Source organism: Cervus elaphus, chromosome 9, assembly GCF_910594005.1.
Source record: "Cervus elaphus chromosome 9, mCerEla1.1, whole genome shotgun sequence".
Taxonomy (NCBI): Eukaryota; Metazoa; Chordata; class Mammalia; order Artiodactyla; family Cervidae; genus Cervus; species Cervus elaphus.
In genome coordinates, this window is record NC_057823.1 from 45,122,167 (window position 1) to 45,144,279 (window position 22,113).

Here is a 22,113-nt window from a genome sequence, read left to right on the forward strand (position 1 = left end):
TACCTCCCCCTCCTCGCGGAGGTCGGTGACCGGAAGGACTGACGGACCTGTCTCCTCTCTCTGCACTTGGTGGCGGTCCGGGGGACTTTAGGGGTCTAGAAGAGGCTAAGCGAACTGCCCTTGCCCATCCTTCCAGCCTTCGGTCCGTCCCAACTTTTGGTTGTTCAGTCGCTCAGTCGTGTTGGACTTTGCGACCTCATGGACTGCAGCACGCCAGACTTCCCTCTCCTTCACTATCTCCAGGAATTTGCTCAAACGCGTGTCCACTGAGTCCGTGATGCCATCCAATCGCCTCATCCTCACTAGGTTTTTTTCCTTCTGAGAACGTGGGCCGCTCAGCACCACCCAACTCTCTCCGGCTCTTAAGGAGTCAGACCCGCGGTTCCAGTCTTTCCAGGACGACTGAGCAGACAGCCCTTTGTCAACTAAAGCGGGATGGCAAATGGTGTATACCTGACCATGCCCTCCTTGTTGACTGCCACCAGTTGCCTGCCCGAGTTGTCCCAGACCTGGGAGCCCACATGTGAACTACAGACATGCTCATTCATTCATCTTTGAAAAGCCTGGGCGCCTCCTAGCAGCCATGGTAGTAATAGAATCCAACATTCACTAAGCACCTACTGTATGCCAGGTACAGTACTTCCATCCCATGCTCCAAAGCAAGAACGGGTGGGCTGCAGCAGGGAGCATGGACGGTCAGGAGGAGCCAGAAGCTGGGTGTGGGAGAGGACACCTGAGTACAGACGTTGGGGAAGGACACCCAGGGAACATTAAGAAGGGACAGTCAGGGCCTCTGAGAAAGACCAGGGTGTGAGGCAGGCATGGCGGGGAGGAGACTTTTCAGCTGTTCTAGAGCCTCAGAGAACTTTCCAGACCTACCTGCCTGGTTTCATAATCCTGGGAGCCCCACTTCCTTGAGGTGGACAGGAAGCTGAGGTCATCCCATCTCTTCATAGAGAATGCCCTGTATGGGGGCCTAGCATACAGTGGCTGCTCAACCAATGCACATTCTTGACATTGTTACAGCCACCCCAGATCATTTATTGGTCACAAAAGGAGAACACAAACCCTTCTTTTATAATGGAGAGGCCAGTCGACGTACCCTTGACCTGGGGAGAAAACCCAGTGCGGGGGTGGGGGGGCTGTGGGTCCCTGAAATGTGCAGTGAGGTCTAATGCGTTAGCCACATGCAACTTCTAAGTTCTGGAAGTGTGGCCAGTGCAGCTGAGGAATGGGATTTTAAACTTTATTTTTATTGAGGTAATTTGTATTAAAGTAGGGCCGTGTGGCAAGCGACCGCTGTACTGGTAATCCCCGTCTAGCACTCACTCCACGTTAGGGAGACACTCGACTCAGGGGAGCAAATGAAAGTTACTGTCACAAAAAAGGAAAATGGGGGGAAACAGTTCTAAATCTAAGACAAAGATACGGAGAAGGACCAGAATCCGCACTTCTGGGAACAGTCAGAGACTTTATTTTATTTTATTTTATTCGTTTTTAATTGGAGGATAAGTGTTTTACAATGTTGTGCTGGTTTCTGCTGGTTTTTTTTTGTTTGGGTTTGTCTTCTGTTGGGGACTTCAGGAGATGGCTGGATCTCACAGGATGCTGTGAGTGTCACTTGGGACCTGAATGGGATGTGTGAGTGGCATTGGGACTGGAAGTCCTGGTTAGTGCTCACTGAGAAGGTTCTAGAAGGCAGACAGTGAACAAGCAGGGTGGAAAGAGTTTCAGGTAGAGAGCACTGTGGGAGCAAAGGCCCTGAGGTAAGCCTGTAGCTGATTATTGGAGGCAGAGCGAGGAGAAGCCCCATGCCTCTGGAGCACAGTGAGCCAGGGAGACCTGGGGACCTGGAGACACCTTTTTTGAGGGGTGATAGGGAGCTTGGCAGATTGTGAGCAAGGGAGATGCTGACCTCGGTTAACAGGCTTGTCATTTTTACTGTAACTATCATTGTTTTCTTGTCACTGCATCATTTGGTGCATAGGACCCCTGGGGTCTCATGCAAAGCCCAGAAGGCCCTCACCGCACCTGCAGCCCCTGTGCCCACCCACTCAGACCCTGGGGCCCAGCACCCAAGGCTGAGGCCCCAGGGTTTCCTGCAACCCCAGGTCATCCAGCCGTGGCCCCCATCCCAGAGTACCTGAATCTGTCCCCAGTGAGCCTGCATCACTCCACAGCCCTCCTACCCCCACAGTGTCCCCAGGGTCAGTCCTGGACAGAGAGATGAGTGCCAGCGCTCAAGGCTGTAGGGCAACTGCAGAGGCCCCAGGCCTCCTGGCTAGGTTCCAAGGCTGAGCCAAAATTCCTGAGATTTTGACATGCCTTTATCTCAGCTGACCGGGAATTTGAACCCAGGTGGGGCCCACTGAGGTTGTAAGATTACACAGAACCACATGGTTCTGTAAGCCTCAGGTCCTGGGGGAAGTTTCTCAAATTATAATATTCTAAGCTTTTGGAACCTCAGGGTTTTGAATTCTCAGATGTCTGACCTGAATTTCTGGGTTTCAGGAGGCTAAGAATATAGTGTGTTCTCAGTTGTTCAGTTGTGTCCAACTCCTTGCTATCCCATGGGCTATAGCCCACCAGGCTGGCTCAAGTCTCCTTCCCACTACTGCCAGCCCCCACAGTGCCCTGGTCCTACCCACCCCCTGTGGAATCTGCAAGGAGTCCACCAGCGCAGCCCCTACCCAAACAACTCCCCACCTAGACACTGAGAAACCACCCTGTTCCCACACTCAGCCGCACTGTCTGGTTGAGCACTGGTCCCTTTTTCACAAATGATGAAACTGAGATCCGGATGGGAAGGGACTCACCCAAGACCACCCAGCTCGAACTTGAGCCCGGAAGAAAGGAGCCTTCACATAGAATAGGAGATGCATAGTCAAGGAAAGAGTCAATAGACATCGAGAGAGTGGGGCACTGGGGAGGGGTATTGCCGGGAAGGGCAGAGTGAGTAATTTCTAAGCCCTCACAGATCATTTGTCAAATGTTTCAAACTCCTACTTATGCTTCAAAACCCCACTTCCCATGCCCACTCTTACATGCCTCTTTCTTTTACCCCTCCAGGGGAGCACCCACTCACTCCTGGGGTTCCTCCACCCCAGACACCTCTCTGTCCTGTACCTGTTCACATGGGGTGGGAGTGTCTATGCCAGGGTCTGTCTTGGCAGGGATGGGCAGGGCCAGAGCCATGGTCTCCTGGGAGCCAGTATAGCCTAGCAAGGGATTCGCCCAGAGGCCCTGTCATAGAGCTTTTGATGAATAAGTAAATAGGTGTGTGAATGAATGTTACTGAAAAAGTGAAATTTATTCCTTTATTAATTTATTGATTTATCTGTACAAGCAGGCAGCATGTATTGAGTGCCAAGTGTATGCCTGGCTTGGTTCCCTTGGCGTCCTCAACTCTACCCCTAAGGCATCTCCTGACTTCAACTCTCTGCTGTTCCATCTCCTCCCCATTCCCACCATCCCCCAACCCAGAATCTAGGGTCCCTTCTCATCCCCCACTTCCCCAACCTATCTGATTGATCTCTGCACACTTTCAACCACTGATGGTCCCTCCAAGTCTTTGCACTTTTTGTTCTGCCAGGACAAACAATACCCTTTGGACTGGCAAACTCCTACTCCTACATCAAAGTCCCAGCGCCAATGGCCCCCTCCACTGAAGAGCCTGTCCTAGTTCACTTGCTTACCACCCAGCTAGGAGGGTTTCCAGAAGCGGACCTAGACTGGGAGGCGCCTCTAAGCATCAAAGAAGGAGTTCCCTTGCACCCCCCCCCCCCCAACATTAGTGTCCAAAGGGAATTAGGGTCCCATTCAACCATTTTCCCCCTACCATCATCATGTAGAAAGGTTAGTTGAGGCCCAGAAAGCATGGGGAGAGCCGCCCGGGAGACCCCAGCACTGAATAGGAGGGGGTGCTGGGTCTCCGTGGTGCGGGGCTCCGTCCCTCCCGGCCTCAGTCTCCCGGGGGTTCCGAGAGGGCGGGGCGGGGGTCGGGCGGTTCAGGGGCTCAGGAAGCCCGCGGCCTCAGGAATCCGGCGCGGCGCAGCCTTATAAGGACATGTGCGCCCCGCGCCAATCAGCGGTGGGGGCGGGGCGCTGGGTCCGCGTCCCCTGTCCGCTCGCCCGCCAGCCCGGCCGTCGGTCCGTCCGTCCCGTCCCGCGGCGCCGCGCCCGCCAGCCATGAGCTCCACGCAGTTCAACAAGGGGCCCTCGTACGGGCTCTCGGCCGAGGTCAAGAACCGGGTGAGTGAGGGGAGCGCCCTCTCCGCCAGCCCAGCCCGTCGCACCCTCCGCGGCTGCAGGGCGGGCGCCCCGCTGGGCTCCGCGGGCATCGGGGGCGGCCCTCCTCTCCCTAAACTCTGAGGGTGCCTCCGACGTTCCCTAAACTCTGGGGGAACAGTGAGGTCTGTGCTCTGGCACCCCCCAACATCTAGGAGCGGTTGGGTCCAACCCTTTACTCAGCCCTGCTCCCTCAGCCCCGACTCGTCTGAAGTCCCCCGCCCACCGCTCTGAACCCCCCAGCCCTGGGCCCCTCCAGCCCTTCAAGGCGTGAGAAGGTCTAGAGGCAACCCCAGCGGCCCTTTCTCATCCCCTCCCCCACTTCTGCTTTTGGACCACTTAAAACTTCGGGGAAGGAAGGGGGCGGGCCAGGTGTTTTTGAGAAGGGTGTGGCCCCCCAAAAGAATTTCCCGACTTCTTACACCTGGGAGGTGGGGCACTGGGTGGGTGGGGGTGAGTTGGAATCGAGGGGGCCTACCTTCCCCAGTCTCTTTGTCACCATCTGACATACTTAAAGAAATAGCAAAGAGGTCCCCAGTCCCTGAATGTGACCCTAGCATGTGGGTTTTGTAACTTGAAAACGCAGGCTAGGGTGTTGGGAGGTGGGGCACTCTTCTTTTTCAGAAAGTGCTTTTGGTTCCAGCCCAGGAGGGCAGGACTTCTGCAAGGTCACACAGCAGGTTCAGCGCATCCAAGGAAACAGGAGCAGAGAGTGATCCCTGTCCCAGAGGGCAGGGGGAGAGGTCCTAAGCCCGACACACAAGGGTTTTCCAGCTGGAGGGGAGTTTGTCATCCCTGTCCACCCCCTAGGCACACTGTCACCAGGCACCTGGGAATGTGGCCCCAGGAAGGCGGCTGACGGGAGCTTGCCTGGGCACACTGGGGACACAGCCCTGCCGGCCCCCAGGCCCGTGCCAGGTCATCAGACCAGAGGGAGAGTTTCCACATCTCAACTCTGTGAGTTCCTAGGAACCTCCCTGCAGCGTATTTGGGAAGCCCAGGATCCGAGCATGGTCACCCAGCAAACTCCCCATCTATTCCCTCTTGAACACACAATTCCACACTCCAGCAGTAACGCCTTGGTGGGGAGCAGAGTGTTGACAGTCCCCACCCAGCCGAGACCCTCTGAGATTCCTGCTTAGCACATGGAGTTCAGAGACATCGCTCAGACGGCCCAGACCCACGTAACAGATCAGAGGCAGGGTCAGGACTCGAACCCAGACTTGGCATAGGCAGTGTCCGATGGCCAGCAGCCTTCCTGGGCAGCCAGGCATCTCCCCCGAAGCAGCAGGAAGTGGCTGAGGGCACATCACCCCAGCGGGGTGGGGGCAGCTTCCTGCGATGGAGTGGGATGGAGGCAGGTTGTTACCTGCCCTGTGGGGGATGAGGTCAGAAGCTCCTTGTAACCAGCCCTCAGTCTTCGGGCCTGGAGAATGGGCGGGGCCCCCACCCCCTCACCGGAGTCGCCCCCACCCCCTCACCGGAGTCACCTCAGGGCCCCACCTGAATTGGAAACCAGGTTCCTGTGGTTTCTAGACCGTCCACTTTGAGAGGAGGAAGACCCCCTGCTCCCCACCCCTGGCTTCAGTCCTACTGCTGGATGGCGCACAGGCAGGGTGAGGTCCAGTGCGTACCCCTGAGATCTCCGGCTGGCTGGGGGGTCTGGACCGCTGGGAACAGCTGGTCCTGATTTAGCAGGGAGGCAGCGGCTGCATTCCTGGCAGTTTGCGGTGGGGAAGAATGCGCTGAAGGCCAGCTGGGCAGCAGGGTGGAAGGCGGCCTAGCAGGCGGGGCTGGGCCAAGCACCCCTGCCCGGGACCCTCCCTGGCCCCAGCCCCAGCGAGCTGTCGAGGATGAGGACGGGGCCCAGCTGGGCAGGCAGGCCAGAGGTCCAGACCAGCCTGGCTGCTTCAAGTTCAGCGATCCTAATAACACCCCCTCCCTCCCCCCAACCCTTCTGCCGGGCGTGGGAACCAGAGACAGGAGACAGAGGAGATCCGAGGAGGGAGTGGGCTGGACAGATCAGGTTCACAGGCCAGGCTCCCGCCTTTGTCTCCCCTGCACTCTGAGCAGCTCAGCCCTGATCCCATGTCTAGGGGTTTAAATGCAGGAAGCAGGAAGAGGAGCCCAGGTCTGGAAAGCCTTATGAAGACCATTCAAACATAGCTGGGGAGACAGAGGCATGAGGTGAAACCTGTCCATGGTCATTGAGGAGGTGGGGGCTGCAAGGGCAACTCTGAGTCCTTGTCCCTAGTGGGTGTGGAGGACAGAGCGAGGTGGGCACAGAGTGAGTAGAGGTGAAGAGGGGTCTGGGGTTGGGGCTTCCCCGGTGGTGCTACTGGTAAAGAACCCGCCTGCCAATGCAAGAGACATAAAAGACACAGGTTTGATCCCTAGGTTGGGAAGATCCCCTAGAGGAGAGCCCTCCGGTATTCTTGCCTGGAGAATCCCGTGGACAGAGGAGCCTGGTGGGCTGTGGCTCATGGGGTCGCAAAGAGTTGGACACAACTGAAGCAACGGAGCGCACACACACAGGATCTGGGCAGAAGCCCACCCAGCTGGGCAGCCAGGTCCTCAGGTTTTTACCACCCCTCCAGGGAGGTGCCCTGGGGCTGCACACACACGCACCCTGTCCTGGGCCTCCCTGGATGCTGTGGGATACTGCCCTGGGGGCAGCCAGTGCTGTATCTGATGGGGGAGCATGAGCCTCCTTACTGAGAGAGAGCCTGAGTTGGGCCGTACCTCTTGTCGCTTGTCATGAGCTTGGACCATCAGCTAGGAGACAGAGCATACCGCAAAAGGTAGAAAAAGCTAGAAAGAAGATAAAGCAGGGACTTCCCTGGTGGTCCTGTGGCTAGGACCCCACACTCCCAGTGCAGGAGGCCTGGGTTCAGTTCCTGGTCAGGGAACTAGATTGCACATGCTGAAACTTCAGAGTCCGCATGCCACAAGTAAAGATCATGTGTGCCGCAACAGCCAAGCCAAATAAATAAATATTGTTGTTTGCCACAACAGCCAAGCCAAATAAATATTGTTTTAAAAAGAAGATAATAAGGACTGGGGGTGGGGATGCAGAGGGTCGTCACAGCCAGGTGGTCAGGAAAGATCTTTCCAAGGAGGTAACCCTCAAGCTACAACTGGATTGAAAGGAGGGACCTGTGCAAACATGAGTCCAAGGTGGCAGCATGTGCAAAGGCCCTGAGGTAGCCGCTAGTGTGGCCAGTTCGAGGAGCAGAGAAAGGTTCAGCAGTTCCAAAGTAAAGGTAGAATTATCATGTGACCAAACACTTCTACTCCCTGGTATATACCCTGAAGAACTGAAAACAGGTTTTCAAATAAAACTTACAAATGGATGTTTATAGCAGCTTGACTCACAAGAGCCAAAAGATGGAAGTGACCTAAATATCCATCAGTGGGTTAATGGATAAGCACAGTGTGGTCCTTCCACACACAGGAGCATCACTTAGTCAGAAAAAGGGGTGAAGGGCTTCCCTGGTGGCTCAGTGGTGACGAATCTGCCTACCAATGCAGGAGACACAGATTCAATCCCTGATTTGGGAGGATCCCACATGCCACGAAGCAACTAAGTCTGTGCACCAAAACTATTGAGCCTATGCTCTAGAGCCGAGGAGCTGCAACTACTGAAGGTCAGTCACCCTAGAGCCCGTGCTCCACAAGAGAAGCCACTGCAATGAGAAGCCCACACTGGCCATGACTAGAGAAAAGCAGGCACAGCAATGAAGATTCAGCACAGCCAAATAAATAAAATTATATAAAAAAAAGGAGTGGAGCCCTGACACTGGCTCCGTATGGATGGACCCTGAGAACACGATACTTAGTGAGAAGCAGACACAGAAGGACACACAGGGTGTGATTCCACTGATGGGAAATGGTCAGAACAGGTAGATCCACAGACACAGAGAGTGGGTTTCTGCTTGTCAGAGGCTGGGGAGGCGGGGGGAGCTAATAGGGATGGGCTTACTTTGGAGGTGATGGAATGTTCTGGAACCAAACAGATGATGGTTGCACAACCTCGTGAATGCACTGAATGTCACTGATTTATGAGCCTTTGAGTGGTACATGTTGTATGTTTCTCACCATAATTTAAAAACAACAGAGAAAGGCCAGTATCTAGTGCTGGGAGACCAGGGAGGTGGCGGGCACGGAGGCAGATCCTTTAGGTGGGGGGTGGTGGCAGGGTCATGTTGGCTGTCCTGGGAGGTTAGCACCATTGAAAGTAGATTAGCCCCTATGTTTATCAGTGAGAGACTGGAGTTTATCTGTGCTGATGGGAAAAGGAAGAGTCTCCTCCAGTGGTGTGGGGACCTCCTGGCTACTCTGTTTCTTCTTTCCCGAAACACTGGGTCTTGCCCCATGAGGAGCTTCACTGGGCTCACCCCAACCCTCTGCCCTCTACCCCTCCAGCTGCAGTCCAAATATGACCCTCAGAAGGAGGCGGAGCTCCGAAGCTGGATTGAGGGACTCACTGGCCTCTCCATTGGCCCAGACTTCCAGAAGGGTCTGAAGGATGGGATCATATTGTGCACGTGAGTGCGTGGGTCTACTGTGCTCATCACCATGACTGCTATGCATGATGAGGTCATGCTGTGTGTGACTCCTGCTTGCTTTTTCTTGATGAGTGGTCTTGCTCTTCTTTTTCCTGTGTTACTGCTTTGATCTTTAACAGGGAGCATTCTCTTAGGAGAGCCTTAAGGTTTCTGGAGGCCTTTCTTTGCTGCCCCTAATTCAGCTGTGGTTCAAACATTCCGTGGTTTGCACCTTAAAAATCTTCGTGGACATTCCCAGAATCACTGGATAGCTCAGTGATTCTGAATTGCATTCCCAGCACTGGTTGTTGTCATTCTTTGGCATCTTTGTTTCTTTGGTGGGTGGAGACTGGATTGTAATAGGGGAAACTTAGGCCCAGAGAGAGGGTGGCCAGGAAGTTGTGAATAAGTCTTGGGTCTCTGAGGTTCCCCTACACTAATGGAGATTCCCCTTTTACCCCCACCCCATGTATCCTCAGACTCATGAATAAACTGCAGCCAGGCTCAATCCCTAAGATCAACCGCTCCATGCAGAACTGGCACCAGGTGAGGCACCAGGGGGAGGGAGATGGAACCAGAATGGGGCTGGCAGACCCTATCTGACAGGTGGGGAGACCAAGGCCCCTCACCATCCTTCTCTTGCCTCCTCCCAGCTAGAAAACCTCTCCAACTTCATCAAGGCCATGGTGAGCTACGGCATGAATCCTGTCGACCTGTTCGAGGCTAACGACCTGTTTGAAAGTGGAAACTTGACTCAGGTGCAGGTGTCTCTTCTTGCCCTGGCTGGGAAGGTGAGGCTCAGAGAGGGTCAGCAACCTGCCCAAAGTCACACAGCAATCCAGGCAGAGATTTTTCAGATGCTCTTCATTCATTCTTTTACAAAGATTTCTGAGCACTCATGAGGCGCCCAGCACTTTGGATTCAAGGGTGACCAAGGCAGACACAGTCCACCCCTTTATGCATAGGCAATGAATGAATCTATTTTTTTAAATTATTTTTTAAAAATTTATGTGTTAGAGCATTTTTAGGTTCACAACAAAACAGAGTGGAAAGTACGGAGACTTCCCATGGCCCCACTCCTGCACAAGCTCCCCCACTTCTCATGAAGTCAGTGACCCTCCACAGGCACCTTGCTACACCCAGAGTTCACATTAGCGTTTGCTCTTCAAATCATTGCTCTACAAATTATAATTTGCAAGAAGCCCCTTGAAAGAGAAGAAAGCATGATGCTGACATCTAGAGTCTAAAACTGAGACCAGGGCAGGCTGGAACAACATTTCAGGAGGAGGGAACAGCGAGCTTCTGCCATGGGGATGAAGCGGGGGGGTTGTGTCAGGTAAATTGTGTTTTGAACCTCCTGTGGCTGCTACGTGGGCAGTGAGGCTGGGAGACCAGTGAGGAGTAGGAGACAGGTGTGGGGGAGAGATGGTGGCTGGGGCTGGGTAGAAGGAGGTGATGAAAGGTGAGAGAGATGGGAGGTGAGGATGCCCCCCACAGTCCTTGGCCTGTGCAGCTGGAAGGGTGGGGATGCTGTTGCCTGGGAAGGGAAAGCCAGGGGTCAGGGAAAGCCGTTGAGTCCACAGTGCTGGGTGGATTGTACAAGGCCAGGTTGCAGCCGGAACACCGGGCCTTCTCTGGACTTGGATACCTGGGACCTGGCTGCCCCAACCATGATACTCCCTCCCCACTTTCTCCCCAGGCCAAGACAAAGGGGCTACAGAGTGGTGTGGACATTGGCGTCAAATACTCGGAGAAGCAGGAACGAAACTTTGATGATGCCACCATGAAGGCGGGCCAGTGCGTCATTGGGCTCCAGGTGGGCACCTGGCTGCTCCAGTGTCAGAGCACATGGGTGGTGGGCTTCCGGTGGCTCCTCAATTTCCGGGCAGGGTCTGGAGGCTTTGTGGGGGCAGCCTGACCTTTCCTGCTTCCCTGCAGATGGGCACCAACAAATGTGCCAGCCAGTCCGGCATGACAGCTTATGGTACCAGACGGCATCTGTACGACCCCAAAAACCATATCCTGCCCCCCATGGACCACTCGACCATCAGCCTCCAGATGGGCACAAACAAGTGTGCCAGCCAGGTGGGCTGCCCCAGTTCCCCCAGACTCCCTGCTGTGACTCTACCTCAGCTTGCTGTGTGTCCCCAAGGAAGTTATTATCCAGCTCTGTGCCTCGGTTTCCCTCAAAGTTGGATGCCCAGAGGCCCATCCAATATTTTTAGATCCTGCAGTCATCACTTCTCCTGCTGTGTTAATGTATCAGTGTGATGATTTTGGAGCATTCAGGTCTGTGTCAGCCCTGAGCCCCAGCCCAGGGAGCTTCCCGGCTGGCAGGGAGTCTGGACCCAAATGTCAGATCGACTCAACACAGAGTCAGAAAAGAGAGGGTTCTGAGCAGGGCTAGGAAGGATCTGTACAAAAGGAATGCCCACTGTGAGTGCACACATGGAGGCGGGAAAAGGTGTGTGGGAAGTTCTCTGGGGGTTCTGTTTCTCCTCTTCCCTCCCTGACGCCTCCTCTCTCTCTCCAGGTGGGCATGACGGCTCCAGGGACCCGGAGGCACATTTACGACACAAAGCTGGGGACAGACAAATGTGATAATTCCTCTATGTCCCTGCAGATGGGCTACACACAGGGTGCCAACCAGAGTGGTCAGGTGTTTGGCCTGGGCCGGCAGATATACGACCCCAAGTACTGCCCTCAAGGCCCAGTGGCCGATGGGGCTCCAGCAGCTGCTGGAGATGGCCCAGGCCCAGGGGAGCCCTCAGAGTGCCCTCCCTACTACCAGGAGGAGGCAGGCTACTGAGACACTCGTGCAGGCCATCTCCCCACATCATTGCCCCATCTGGGTTTTTGGGTCTTTCTGTGTTTTTTGTCTTGTTTTTCTACATGTCTGAATGCTGCCAGGTGAGACTCTGGGGGAAAGGGGTGAAGGCCATATCCAGATGCATGTGGGGTGGGGGGTCCCCATCAGGGCAGCTCTAGGCATCAGGTTTCCCAGTAGACTTTGGGCCAAGCTGTTAGGGGGAAGAAGAAACCCAGGCAGGGAGGGGAACTGGCCCCAAGTGGTTTCCGGTTACGTCTTCCCTGCTTCTCTTTTTTCTGCCGATCAGTTTGTGGTTTCTGTACCCACAGAAGTTTCAGGCTGTTTTAATGAAATGAAAATACTTTTTGTTCAGGGGAATGGTGGCGGGGGGTGGGGGGGATGCTGAGAGAAGGTCAGGCCACAGTCCCAAAATATTTTAGGCCTCATGGATTTCCCTAGGACTCTCAGACCACCAATCCTGGGCCCTCCCAGGGGCCCAGTGGGGACACTGAGGCCCAGGCAGGACAGTGGAGTTCTGAGTGCTTGAGACAAAGCCAGCCCCCACCCCCCACACTTGTCCCCACTCCCTCACCAAGTACTGCACAGGGACCCCTACCCAGAGGCCCCCACAGGGACCAGCCCCTGCCCAGGAGCCCGAGGACCAAGAAATAATGTGAAAATACCAACTGTGGACCAAAGTAAATAAAACCTCTTTTTGGAAATGAAGGTGTTGGAGCTGGTGTCCAAGACAACGTGGGGGTGATGCCTGGCTTGGATTCCCTCTGGGGCCTCCAGGGTGGGGCAAAGGACAAATCTCCTGAGTAGGTCCTCAGGACTGCAGCTTCATCCAGCCTGCAGGCCTTAGTGCATTTACTCCTCACAGAGGAGTTCTCTCCTGACAAACTCCTCTTCATCCTCAAAGCCCCAACAGCAACAACCCCTCCTTTCTGGAGCCCTTCCCACACTTCTCACCCTTCCCAGCACCTTCAGAGCTGTGGATTCACACACTTGTTTCATTTTCATCATGATCTTGTGAAATATATCCAATTTCCTGGAGGGGGAAACTTCTGGAGGTTTTCTTCGAAATCAGGGTGACCATTATGACCCCAGATTCTAATCTTAGAATGTTGAGGGCCACCTCCCCCTTCTGCCATAGCCTGGCCCACTGTAGGGATGTTTGTGGAATGAATGAATGAACAAATGATGATTCTAGTCAAACTCCCGTTTTCTGGATGGACAAATAGAATCCCAGGGTACCAGGGCGAGTTTGGGTAGGACTGGGGCCCCCTCTGGCAAAAGTGGGGAGAAAGAGATCTCCTGAGACCCGGAGCTGTGGTATTGCAGGCGGTTACGCAACGTGAGAAGACAGTCTGGCCATTTTGTGCCGAGGACAAGTTGATCCGGGCACCCCTCCTCCTCTCGATGATGCAGCAAGAGAAGAGCGATCCCTTTAAGAAATCCGGCTCGGCGCCACCCGCTGTGACACCGCCTCCCGCGTTTAGCGCGCGCGGCTCCGGCTGGCCAGGTCTTTGAGTGGCGCGTATAGAAGCCAATGGGAGTGGATGGGGCGGGGCTATGCCCGAGATCGGCTGCCGCGGGCACCGGAAGCCAGGTACAATCCGCAGCAGGGGAGCCTCTCCGGAGGCAAGGGCTCCTCCTAAAGGAGCCGCTCTCCCTGGCGGCTGTGGAGGGTAGGGAAGGTGGAGAGAGCTGGGGGCTGGAATGGTGAGACGGTCCTGAGGAAGGTCCTGAGAAGATGCGGGGGTGCGGATGGGTAGAAAGGAGGCAGATTCCGTGGGAATTAAAGGGTGTGGCCCGAATCCAGACTCTCACTCATTTTCACTCACTGGCCGGGGAGTGTTGGAAGCTGCAGAATTGACCAATAATTCTCCAAGGGGAGGTTGGGCTGGCCACCGGGACTAGGAGTAGGCCTAAGTTTCGGTTTCCCCCGAAATGGTAAGATTCCCTACCCCCATCAGGCGCCAATCAACATGCGCCCAGTAAGAAAAAGGGAACCTGTCAGGGGAAAGCTGAAAAGCCCTCGAACGCCCACGTTGGAAAAAAGCCGGCGAAAGTTTGGACCAATAAAATTGCTTTGCAAACATGTAACCAATTCGCTTAAGCCAGCTACCAACTGCTTATGCTCACCCTATAAATTTGTGTAACAGCTTGGGCTCGGGGGTCTCTGACCCCGCACCACTGCGTTGGATGCGGCAGGAGCCCTGACTCGAGTCAGCAATAAACTTCCCTTTTTGCAAGTTGCGTTGTCTTGGAGGCTTTCTCTCTTCCCACTCGGGGATTCGGACATCAGGCATAATATTTGGGGGCTCGTCCGGGATCCCTTGACCGGGGGAAGAGAACACTTCCAGGACAGAGGGGAAGGATAGATAATAGCACTGGTGCTCAGGCAGGACAAGAAGTCCAGTGTAAATCCGAGGCCCTGCTGTGAAGCAGGAAGGTATCTGGCACAGGAGAAAGCTTTCTATAGGGGGTCAGGCCAGCCGGCGTTAAGACCGAGGCCAGCGGACGCGCTGGAAGGCAGCCGCCTTTGCGGGAAGGAGAGTTCCTCTCCTGATCCCGAGTCTGGTGAGCAGTGGATGCCATTCGGTAAGGTGAACCTAGTACCGGGGGGCAAGAAAATTCAGAGGGCCCGAAAACCCAGCGCTGTGTTGTCGGCCAATGGTTGTCTGTCCATGTGTTTGTCTTCGGCTCTCCGTGTTTGTGTGTGTGCCGGCATTGTCTCTGGTCTCGTTCTCTTCTGGTGCATCGTTCTCTTCTCTCTCTTCTGACTTACTCTCCTTCTCCTCTTCTTCTCTGATCTCCCCTCAACTCCTTTTCTTTTCAGGAGTTTCAGTGAACAGGCAAACGATTGTGGGGACAATTGATGAGTCCCGGCCAGGGCTACACTCTGGCGGACTCTGAAGGCCCTACAATAAGTGAGCCTCAGTAACTAGAGCCCGACTGGGTGAAACTCTCCTTTAACATCTTTAACTGAGGACGTGGCCTAAAATTCTTCATGTGGGCATGGGTCAGGCTTTAGGGCATCTGGCACTTGAAGACTCCCGTGAGAGGATAAGGGGGTCACGGAACGGGCTAGAAACCCCTAGGGTGCCCGCCCCCAGCAAGAAAACTTCCGTGCAACGACGCAGGCACATAAACAGTTCCAAAAGCATACCATAAGCCCAACCTCTTGGCCGCCACCACTCCTGGTAGGATTTTTTGGTGGTCATTCTCAGTGACTTTCTCTCTCTCTCTCTCTCTTCCCTACCATTTATTCTTTGACCATAGGTCAGGGAGAATCTACCCCACTTTCCCTCATCACTGACCATTTTTCGGATGTTAGGACCAGGGCCCATAACTTGTCTTTGCTAGTCAAGAAAAGTAAATTAATAACCTTTTGCTCTGCAGAGTGGCCCGCCTTCCGGGTTGAATGGCCTCTGGAAGGCACCTTTCAACCGTCCATCATACAGGCTGTGAAGGAGAAGATTATGGCTCCTGATCCCTGGGGCCATCTGGGTCAGGTCCCCTATGTCATGGTTTGGCAGGATCTAGTGGAAAATCCGCCTAAGTGGTTAAAACCTTTCGTTCACAAACCTCCTAGTTCTTCTAATTCACAGGTCCTGGTGATGGAGACCCCCCCGGAGGAAACCAAAAAGAAAGAGGACCCAAAACTAGTCTTTCAGGAATCATCTTATCCAAACCTGATAGATCTAGAAATGGAGATGAGGCCTCCACCATATGTACCCCCCTTGCAATTCCCTCCGAGGAGAGAAGCTCCCACCGGTGAACCAAGAGGACTAAGAGGGCCAATGGGAACCGACTATGAGGGGGGACCAGCACTGGGGACCCGGGGGAGGACTAGGGGAGATAGGGGTGGCCAAGACCCTGGGGACCCAGAGTTACCTTCATCCACTGTTCAGACGCTCCCCATCCGAGTGGGACCAGCTAACCCAGACGGAGAGCGAACCTATCAGTACTGGCCCTTTTCCACGAGTGACCTGTACAATTAGAAGACCCAAAACCCTCCTTTCTCAGAGAAACCCCAAGGCCTCATTGACCTCTTAGATTCCATTTTGTTCACTCACAACCCCACCTGGGACGATTGTCAGCAGCTGTTGAGGTGCTCTTCACCACAGAAGAACGGGAGCAAATTCTGGCAGAGGCACAGAAATGGGTCCCGGGGACTGACAGGAGGCCAACCGCCCAGCCTCATCTCGTGGACGAGGGGTTTCCTCTGTTGCGGCCTAACTGGAATTTTGAGTGAGCGGAAGGTAGGGAGCGTCTTCGAGTGTACCGCCAGACTCGGATGACTGGCCTGCGGGCCACAGCAAGAAAGCCGACAAATTTGGCAAAGGTAAATTTAGTAAGGCAAGAGCCCACTGAGAGCCCGGCAGCCTTCCTAGAGAGGCTGATGGAAGCTTTTAGGCAATATACACCTATGGACCCCCAGGCTGAGGAGTCACTTGCTGCAGTTCTGTTAGCGTTTGTAAATCAGGCAGCCCCAGATATTAGGAGGAAATTACAAAAGATAGAGGGATTGGGAGAACAGACAATACAGGATTTACTGAAAGCAGCTGAAAAGGTATTTAATAATAGGGAGACCCCAGAAGAAATGGAAGAACGAATTTGATGGGAGGAAAGGGAATTAGCTGAGAATATCAGGAAAGAAGATAGGGAACATAGGGCGAGGGAAAACTGGAAGAACCAGAGAGAGCTAGCCCAGATTCTTTTTGCGGGAATAAAGGCCAGAACAGAATTGAGGGAACCTCGAGCCCCCCGGATGGGAGAAAAAGAGAGACCAAAAAGGCAGGCCCTAAAGAAAGATCAGTGTGCCTACTGCAAAGAACAGGGGCACTGGAAAAACGAGTGCCCTAAGAGGGACCCAAGGAGAGGAACGACCCAGAGAGAGAGAATCTCCCCTGGAACTCAAGTTCTATATGCGGGGGAAGACAGTGACTAGAGGGGTCAAGACTTGGCACCCCTCCCCGAGTCCTGGGTAACCATACATGTGGAGGGGAAGCCCGTTGGCTTCATGGTAGATACTGGCGCCCAACACTCTGTTTTAAATAAAAAACTGGGACCAATGTCTAAGAAAACCAGCTTAGTGCAAGGAGCCACGGGGACAAAAAGATATTGTTGGACCACAGAACGAAAAGTAAATCTGGGGACCCACCAGGTGTCCCATTCGTTTTTGGTGATACCAGAATGCCCAGCCCCTCTACTTGGAAGAGACTTGTTGACTAAAGTTAATGCTCAGATCCATTTTGACCCTGGGGGAATGTCAGTCACGGATGGACTTGGACAACCGATACATGTCTTATCCCTAGCCTTAAGAGATGAATACAGACTTTTTGCGCCTAAGCCCTCAGAGACCATAGCACCAGATGTACAACTGTGGGTCCATAAATACGAATTGGCCTGGGCAGAAATGGCAGGAATGGGACTGGCCAAACAGAGACATCCGGTCGTCATCCAGCTAAAGGCCGAGGCAATTCCTGTGAGGGTGAGACAGTACCCCATGAGCCAGGAAGCTCAGCGGGGGATCACTCCCCACATTCGATGTCTCATGGATGCCGGAAGTCTCAAGCGGTGCCAATCCCCTTGGAACACCCCCTTACTGCTGGTGAAGAAGCCAGGGGGGACAGATTACTGACCTGTCCAAGACCTGCGAGAAGTCAACATACACCCCACTGTCCCTAACCTGAATACCCTCCTGAGCAGTTTGCTGCCTGAGTACACTTGGTACACTGTGTTGGACTTGAAAGATGCCTTTTTCAGCCTACCCCTGGTGGCCCAGAGCCAGGAGATATTTGCCTTTGAGTGGACTGAGGGGGAAGGCCAACCGGTAGTACAATTAACTTGGACCCGCCTCCCACAGGGGTTCAAGAACTCCCCCACCTTGTTTAATGAGACTCTGAGTGAGGACCTCTATGAATATCGGACTTGCCACCCAGAGGTCATTCTGCTACAATATGTAGATGACCTTATGTTGGCTGGAACCACAGAGGAGTCATGCAGCCGTGCCACCGGGGACCTCTTACAGACCCTAGGCACCTTGGGGTATCGTGCTAGCGCAAAGAAGGCGCAAATAGCCCGGCAAGAGGTCACCTATTTGGGGTATAAGATCAGGCAGGGGCAAAGGTGGCTAACCCAAGCCATGAAGGAAACAATATTGCAGATACCAGAGCCCAAGACCCCCCGCCAGGTGCGAGAGTTTCTGGGGACTGTTGGATATTGTAGACTGTGGATCATGGGGTTTGCTGAGAAGGCCCGGCCCTTGTATGAGGGAAGTAAAGAGACCCCAAACTGGACTTGGACTGAGCCAATGAAACAGGCTTTCCAGACACTCAGACGGGCCCTACTAGAAGCCTCAACCCTTGCCCTGCCTAACCCAAATAAGCCATTCCAGCTGTTGGTAGATGAAAAGCAAGGAATAGGAAAGGGGGTCTTGACGCAACAATGGGGACCGTGGAAGCAGCCGGTGGCATACCTTTCGAAGCGATTGGACCCGGTGGCCGCTGGGTGGCCCCCTTGCCTTCGCATCATCGCAGCCACTGCCCTCCTTGTCCGCGACGCTGACAAGTTGACATATGGACAGCAACTCTTGGTTTACACCCCCCACGCTATTGAAGGGGTTTTGAAGCAGCCGCCGGGTAAGTGGATCTCCAATGCCCGCTTGACACATTACCAGGCCTTGCTGCTCGATGCCCCACGGGTGCGTTTTCAGACCCCTTGCTTCCTGAATCCGGCCACGCTCCTACCTAACCCAGAGAAAGACCGCCCTCTCTATGATTGCAGTGAAATACTGGCTGAGGCCCTGGCGGAACGAAAAGACTTAACTGATATACCCCTAGACAACAGTGAGCTAGTATGGTTCACCGATGGGAGCAGCTATGTAAAAGATGGGCAAAGGAAAGCGGGAGCCGCCATAGTTGATGATTCAGGACAGACGATATGGGCTGAGACACTTCCCCCAAACACTTCTGCGCAAAAAGCAGAATTGATTGCCCTAATACAGGCTCTGGAGCAAGCCAAAGGGAAGAGAGTCACCATTTTTACTGACAGCCGATATGCTTTCAGCACTGCCCATATTCAAGGTCAAATATACCAAGAAAGGGGATTTCGGACGGCTGAGGGAAAAGAGGTAAAAAATTTGCCCAAGATTCGCAGGCTCCTGGAAGCTGTCCAGCTGCCCCGGGCAGTAGCAATAGTACATGTCCCTGGTCACCAGAAAGAAGAAGACCCTAAGGCGCGGGGCAATCGTGCCGCTGATGCGGCTGCTCGAGAAGCGGCTAGCCGGGACCACGCCGCCCCCATATTAGCCGTGGGACTCCCACCTCCTGGTATGGGGACCTTGCCACCAGTTCGCAAATATTCCCTCTCTGATCTCGCCTGGATCAACGAGGACACCACCCTTCAGAAAGATGACAAAGATGGATGGTACTGAGATAAAAACAACAACCTGATATTGCCTGCCATCCTGGGTCGTCACCTGTGTGAACACCTACACACAACTACACACTTGGGAGAGAAAAAGACCCTCACACTTCTCCAGACGGCCTGCCTGAGGTTCCCTTGACAAAATGCAACTGTACGAGAGATAATTCAGGCTTGCAAAGCATGCCAGCTAATGAGAGCAGGGAAGAAGCAGCACACGGGAACGAGGTACCGAGGGGAAAAGCCTGGGCAACACTGGGAGATAGATTTCACTGAGGTAAAGCCAGGCAAGTACGGGTATCGCTATCTGTTGGTTCTGGTAGATACCTTCTTGGGGTGGGTAGAAGCCTTCCCTGCTAAGGGAGAGACAGCAATAGTGGTTGCTAAAAAGATCTTAGAGGAGATAGTGCCTAGGTACGGGCTGCCAGTGACTATGGGCTCTGATAATGGACCTGCCTTTGTGAGCCAGGTTGTACAAGGGCTGGCCCAAGCTCTGGGGACAAAATGGAAATTACATTGTGAATATAATCCCCAGAGCTCAGGACAGGTTGAGAAAATGAATTGGACCCTAAAAGAAACTTTGACACAGTTGGCAATAGAGACTGGCGGGGACTGGGTGACCCTCCTTCCCTTCGCATACTTTCAGGCGTGTAACACCCCTTATAAGCTGAATCTTACCCCTTTTGAGATTCTGTATGGAAGACCCCCTCCTGTGTGTCCTATTTTCTAAGGAAAATGCCTGCCACCCCCTACTTTGGGACAATTCCAGCAAACTCTGAATGGCATTAAGTAAGGTGCATAACCATGTTTGAAAATTGATTTGAGAGATACACGAGGGTCAAAATAAGGGGGTCCTCCCCTCACATAATACTGGCCCAGGGGAGTGGGTTTGGGTAAAACGGCACCAATCTAAAGTATTAGAACCTAGATGGAAAGGCCCTTATGTTGTTCTCCTCACCACTCCTACCGCTGTCAAGATCGACGGGATTGGACCCTGGGTTCACTGCAATCACGTGCGGCAAGCCACACCTGAAGAACAGGAAAAAGCGCGAGCAGAATGAAAGGCGAGTCCTCACCCGTCAAATCCTTTGAAACTAAAACTCGCCCACCGGGAGGCCTCCTAATTCTCCTGCTGATGGCAGCTGTCATCGACCCAGGAGCGACCAGTCACAACCCCCATCAACCTGCTAAGATCACCTGGAAACTCAATGACGGGCAGACTTATGAGCTGCTCAACGAGACCTCAGGAATCCACCCTCCTAACACCTGGTGGCCAGATCTATATTTTGACCTCAGGAGACTCTTTGGTACTGGGGCAGGGTGGTATGGGGGGCGAGAACACAACTACCATGTGTTACAGAAACGGGCGCTTATTAACACAGACCAGGGATGGTCAGCAGAGGGGTTCTGGGCTTGCCCGGGCAACATAAGAAATAATTGGAAAACCTGTGGCGACTTGGAAAGCTATTTTTGCAGAGCTTGGAGCTGTGTGACCTCTTGTGACGGACCCCGAAAGTGGGACGTAGGAAATCGGGATTTGGTCAAGTTTACCTTCCAAGACCCCGAAAACCGGGTACCTCAGGTACAAGTGCAGTTTAACCAGGAAAGGGCGAAGAAAGAAAACAGGTGGACCTCTGGATTGACTTGGGGATTTCAGCTTCATGTAAATTGGCCTGGTCCCTATCCGGGTGGGTTATTAGTCATAAAACAGGTTGTTGAGCCGGTGCAGGTACATAGTTTGGGTCCCAATCTGGTCAAAACATCACAGGGGTGCAAGGCGACCCCCAAGCCAACCACCTCCAGACCAAGCTCGCCGAGGACATCTAACATCTCCTCTACCCCGAGCCTCGGAGGCAACCTGACGGAAACCCCTGGCCCTCTGACTGTTACCACTAGCTCAGCAATTCAGGACCCCCTATGGGCCTTAGTGAATGCAACCTTTACAGTCTTAAACCATACCAACCCTAATGCAACCCAATCCTGCTGGCTTTGTTATAATCTTCACCCCCCCCTTCTATGAGGCCATAGGCCTCAATGTCTCTTACAACTTGTCTTCAGGCCAGAACCCACCCCAATGCTGATGGGAAGAACGCAAGGTTGGCCTCACAATGAACGAGGTTTGGGGACAAAGACTGTTTGGGCACAGTGCCACGTGATAAAACTCCCCTTTGTGCCCAGACTATTAGTAACCTACGTTTACACGGCAAAAATTGGATTGTGCCAGAGGTTGGGGGTTGGTGAATTTGTTCACATACTGGGCTAACCCCATGTTTAAATGTGAAGGTTTTTAACCAGAGTCAAGAATTCTGTGTCCTGGTTGCTGTAATGCCAAAAATCTTATACCACTCTGAAGAGGTTATGTACTCACATTGGGACCGGGGAATGCTAAGACAAAAGAGAGAGCCAATCAGTGCGATCACCATGGCAACCTTGTTCAGTCTTAGGCTGGCAGGAGCAGGGACAGAAATAGCTTCAGTATCTCTGCAAGGCCAAGGGTTTTCCTCCCTATGAGCCGCTACAGATGAAGATATAACTCGCATAGAAGAATCAATCAGCCACTTGAAGAAGTCTCTGACTTCCTTGTCTGAGGTGGTCCTGCAGAATAGGAGAGGATTAGACTTGATTTTTCTCCAACAGGGTGGGGTCTGTGCGGCTCTGGGAGAAGAATGTTGTTTCTATGCAAACCATACAGGAGTGGTAAGAGAATCTATGGCAAAAGCGAGAGAGGGGCTGGCGCAACGAAAGAGGAAACGGGAGGCCCAGCAGGGATGGTTTGAGTCTTGGTTTCAACGCTCCCCCTGGCTGACCACCTTAGTTTACACCCTCCTGGGCCCACTTATAGTGCTACTATTAACACTCACGTTTGGCCCTTGTATTTTAAACTGGCTAGTGTCATTTATTAAAGAACGTCTAAACACCATTCAGATTATGGTATTGAGGCAACAGTATCAGCCAGTGGCCCAGGATGGTGAAGAGAAAGATTCCTCTACAGGGACAACAAGACAGGGGGGGACGTGAGACTGACAGGACTAG

The 22,113-nt window shown here is 53.5% G+C and overlaps 1 protein-coding gene across 1 annotated transcript; it reads left to right on the top strand.

The window, feature by feature from the left end:
* Positions 1-4,100: 4,100 nt before the first annotated feature.
* Positions 4,101-12,369, top strand: CNN2 (calponin 2). The gene is made up of 7 exons (XM_043912626.1): positions 4,101-4,251; positions 8,713-8,834; positions 9,314-9,380; positions 9,488-9,625; positions 10,534-10,650; positions 10,773-10,919; positions 11,368-12,369. The coding sequence occupies exons 1-7, from the start codon at positions 4,189-4,191 to the stop codon at positions 11,641-11,643; spliced, it is 930 nt and encodes a 309-aa protein (XP_043768561.1). The 5' UTR covers positions 4,101-4,188; the 3' UTR covers positions 11,644-12,369.
* Positions 12,370-22,113: the final 9,744 nt, after the last annotated feature.

Bases quoted from the DNA above. Each gene is read 5' to 3' on its own strand.
- CNN2 (XM_043912626.1), top strand. From the start codon at position 4,189: ATGAGCTCCACGCAGTTCAACAAGGGGCCCTCGTACGGGCTCTCGGCC. The intron at 9,381-9,487 runs GTGAGGCACCAG...GCCTCCTCCCAG, and splicing joins CCATGCAGAACTGGCACCAG to CTAGAAAACCTCTCCAACTT. The intron at 10,651-10,772 runs GTGGGCACCTGG...GCTTCCCTGCAG, and splicing joins AGTGCGTCATTGGGCTCCAG to ATGGGCACCAACAAATGTGC.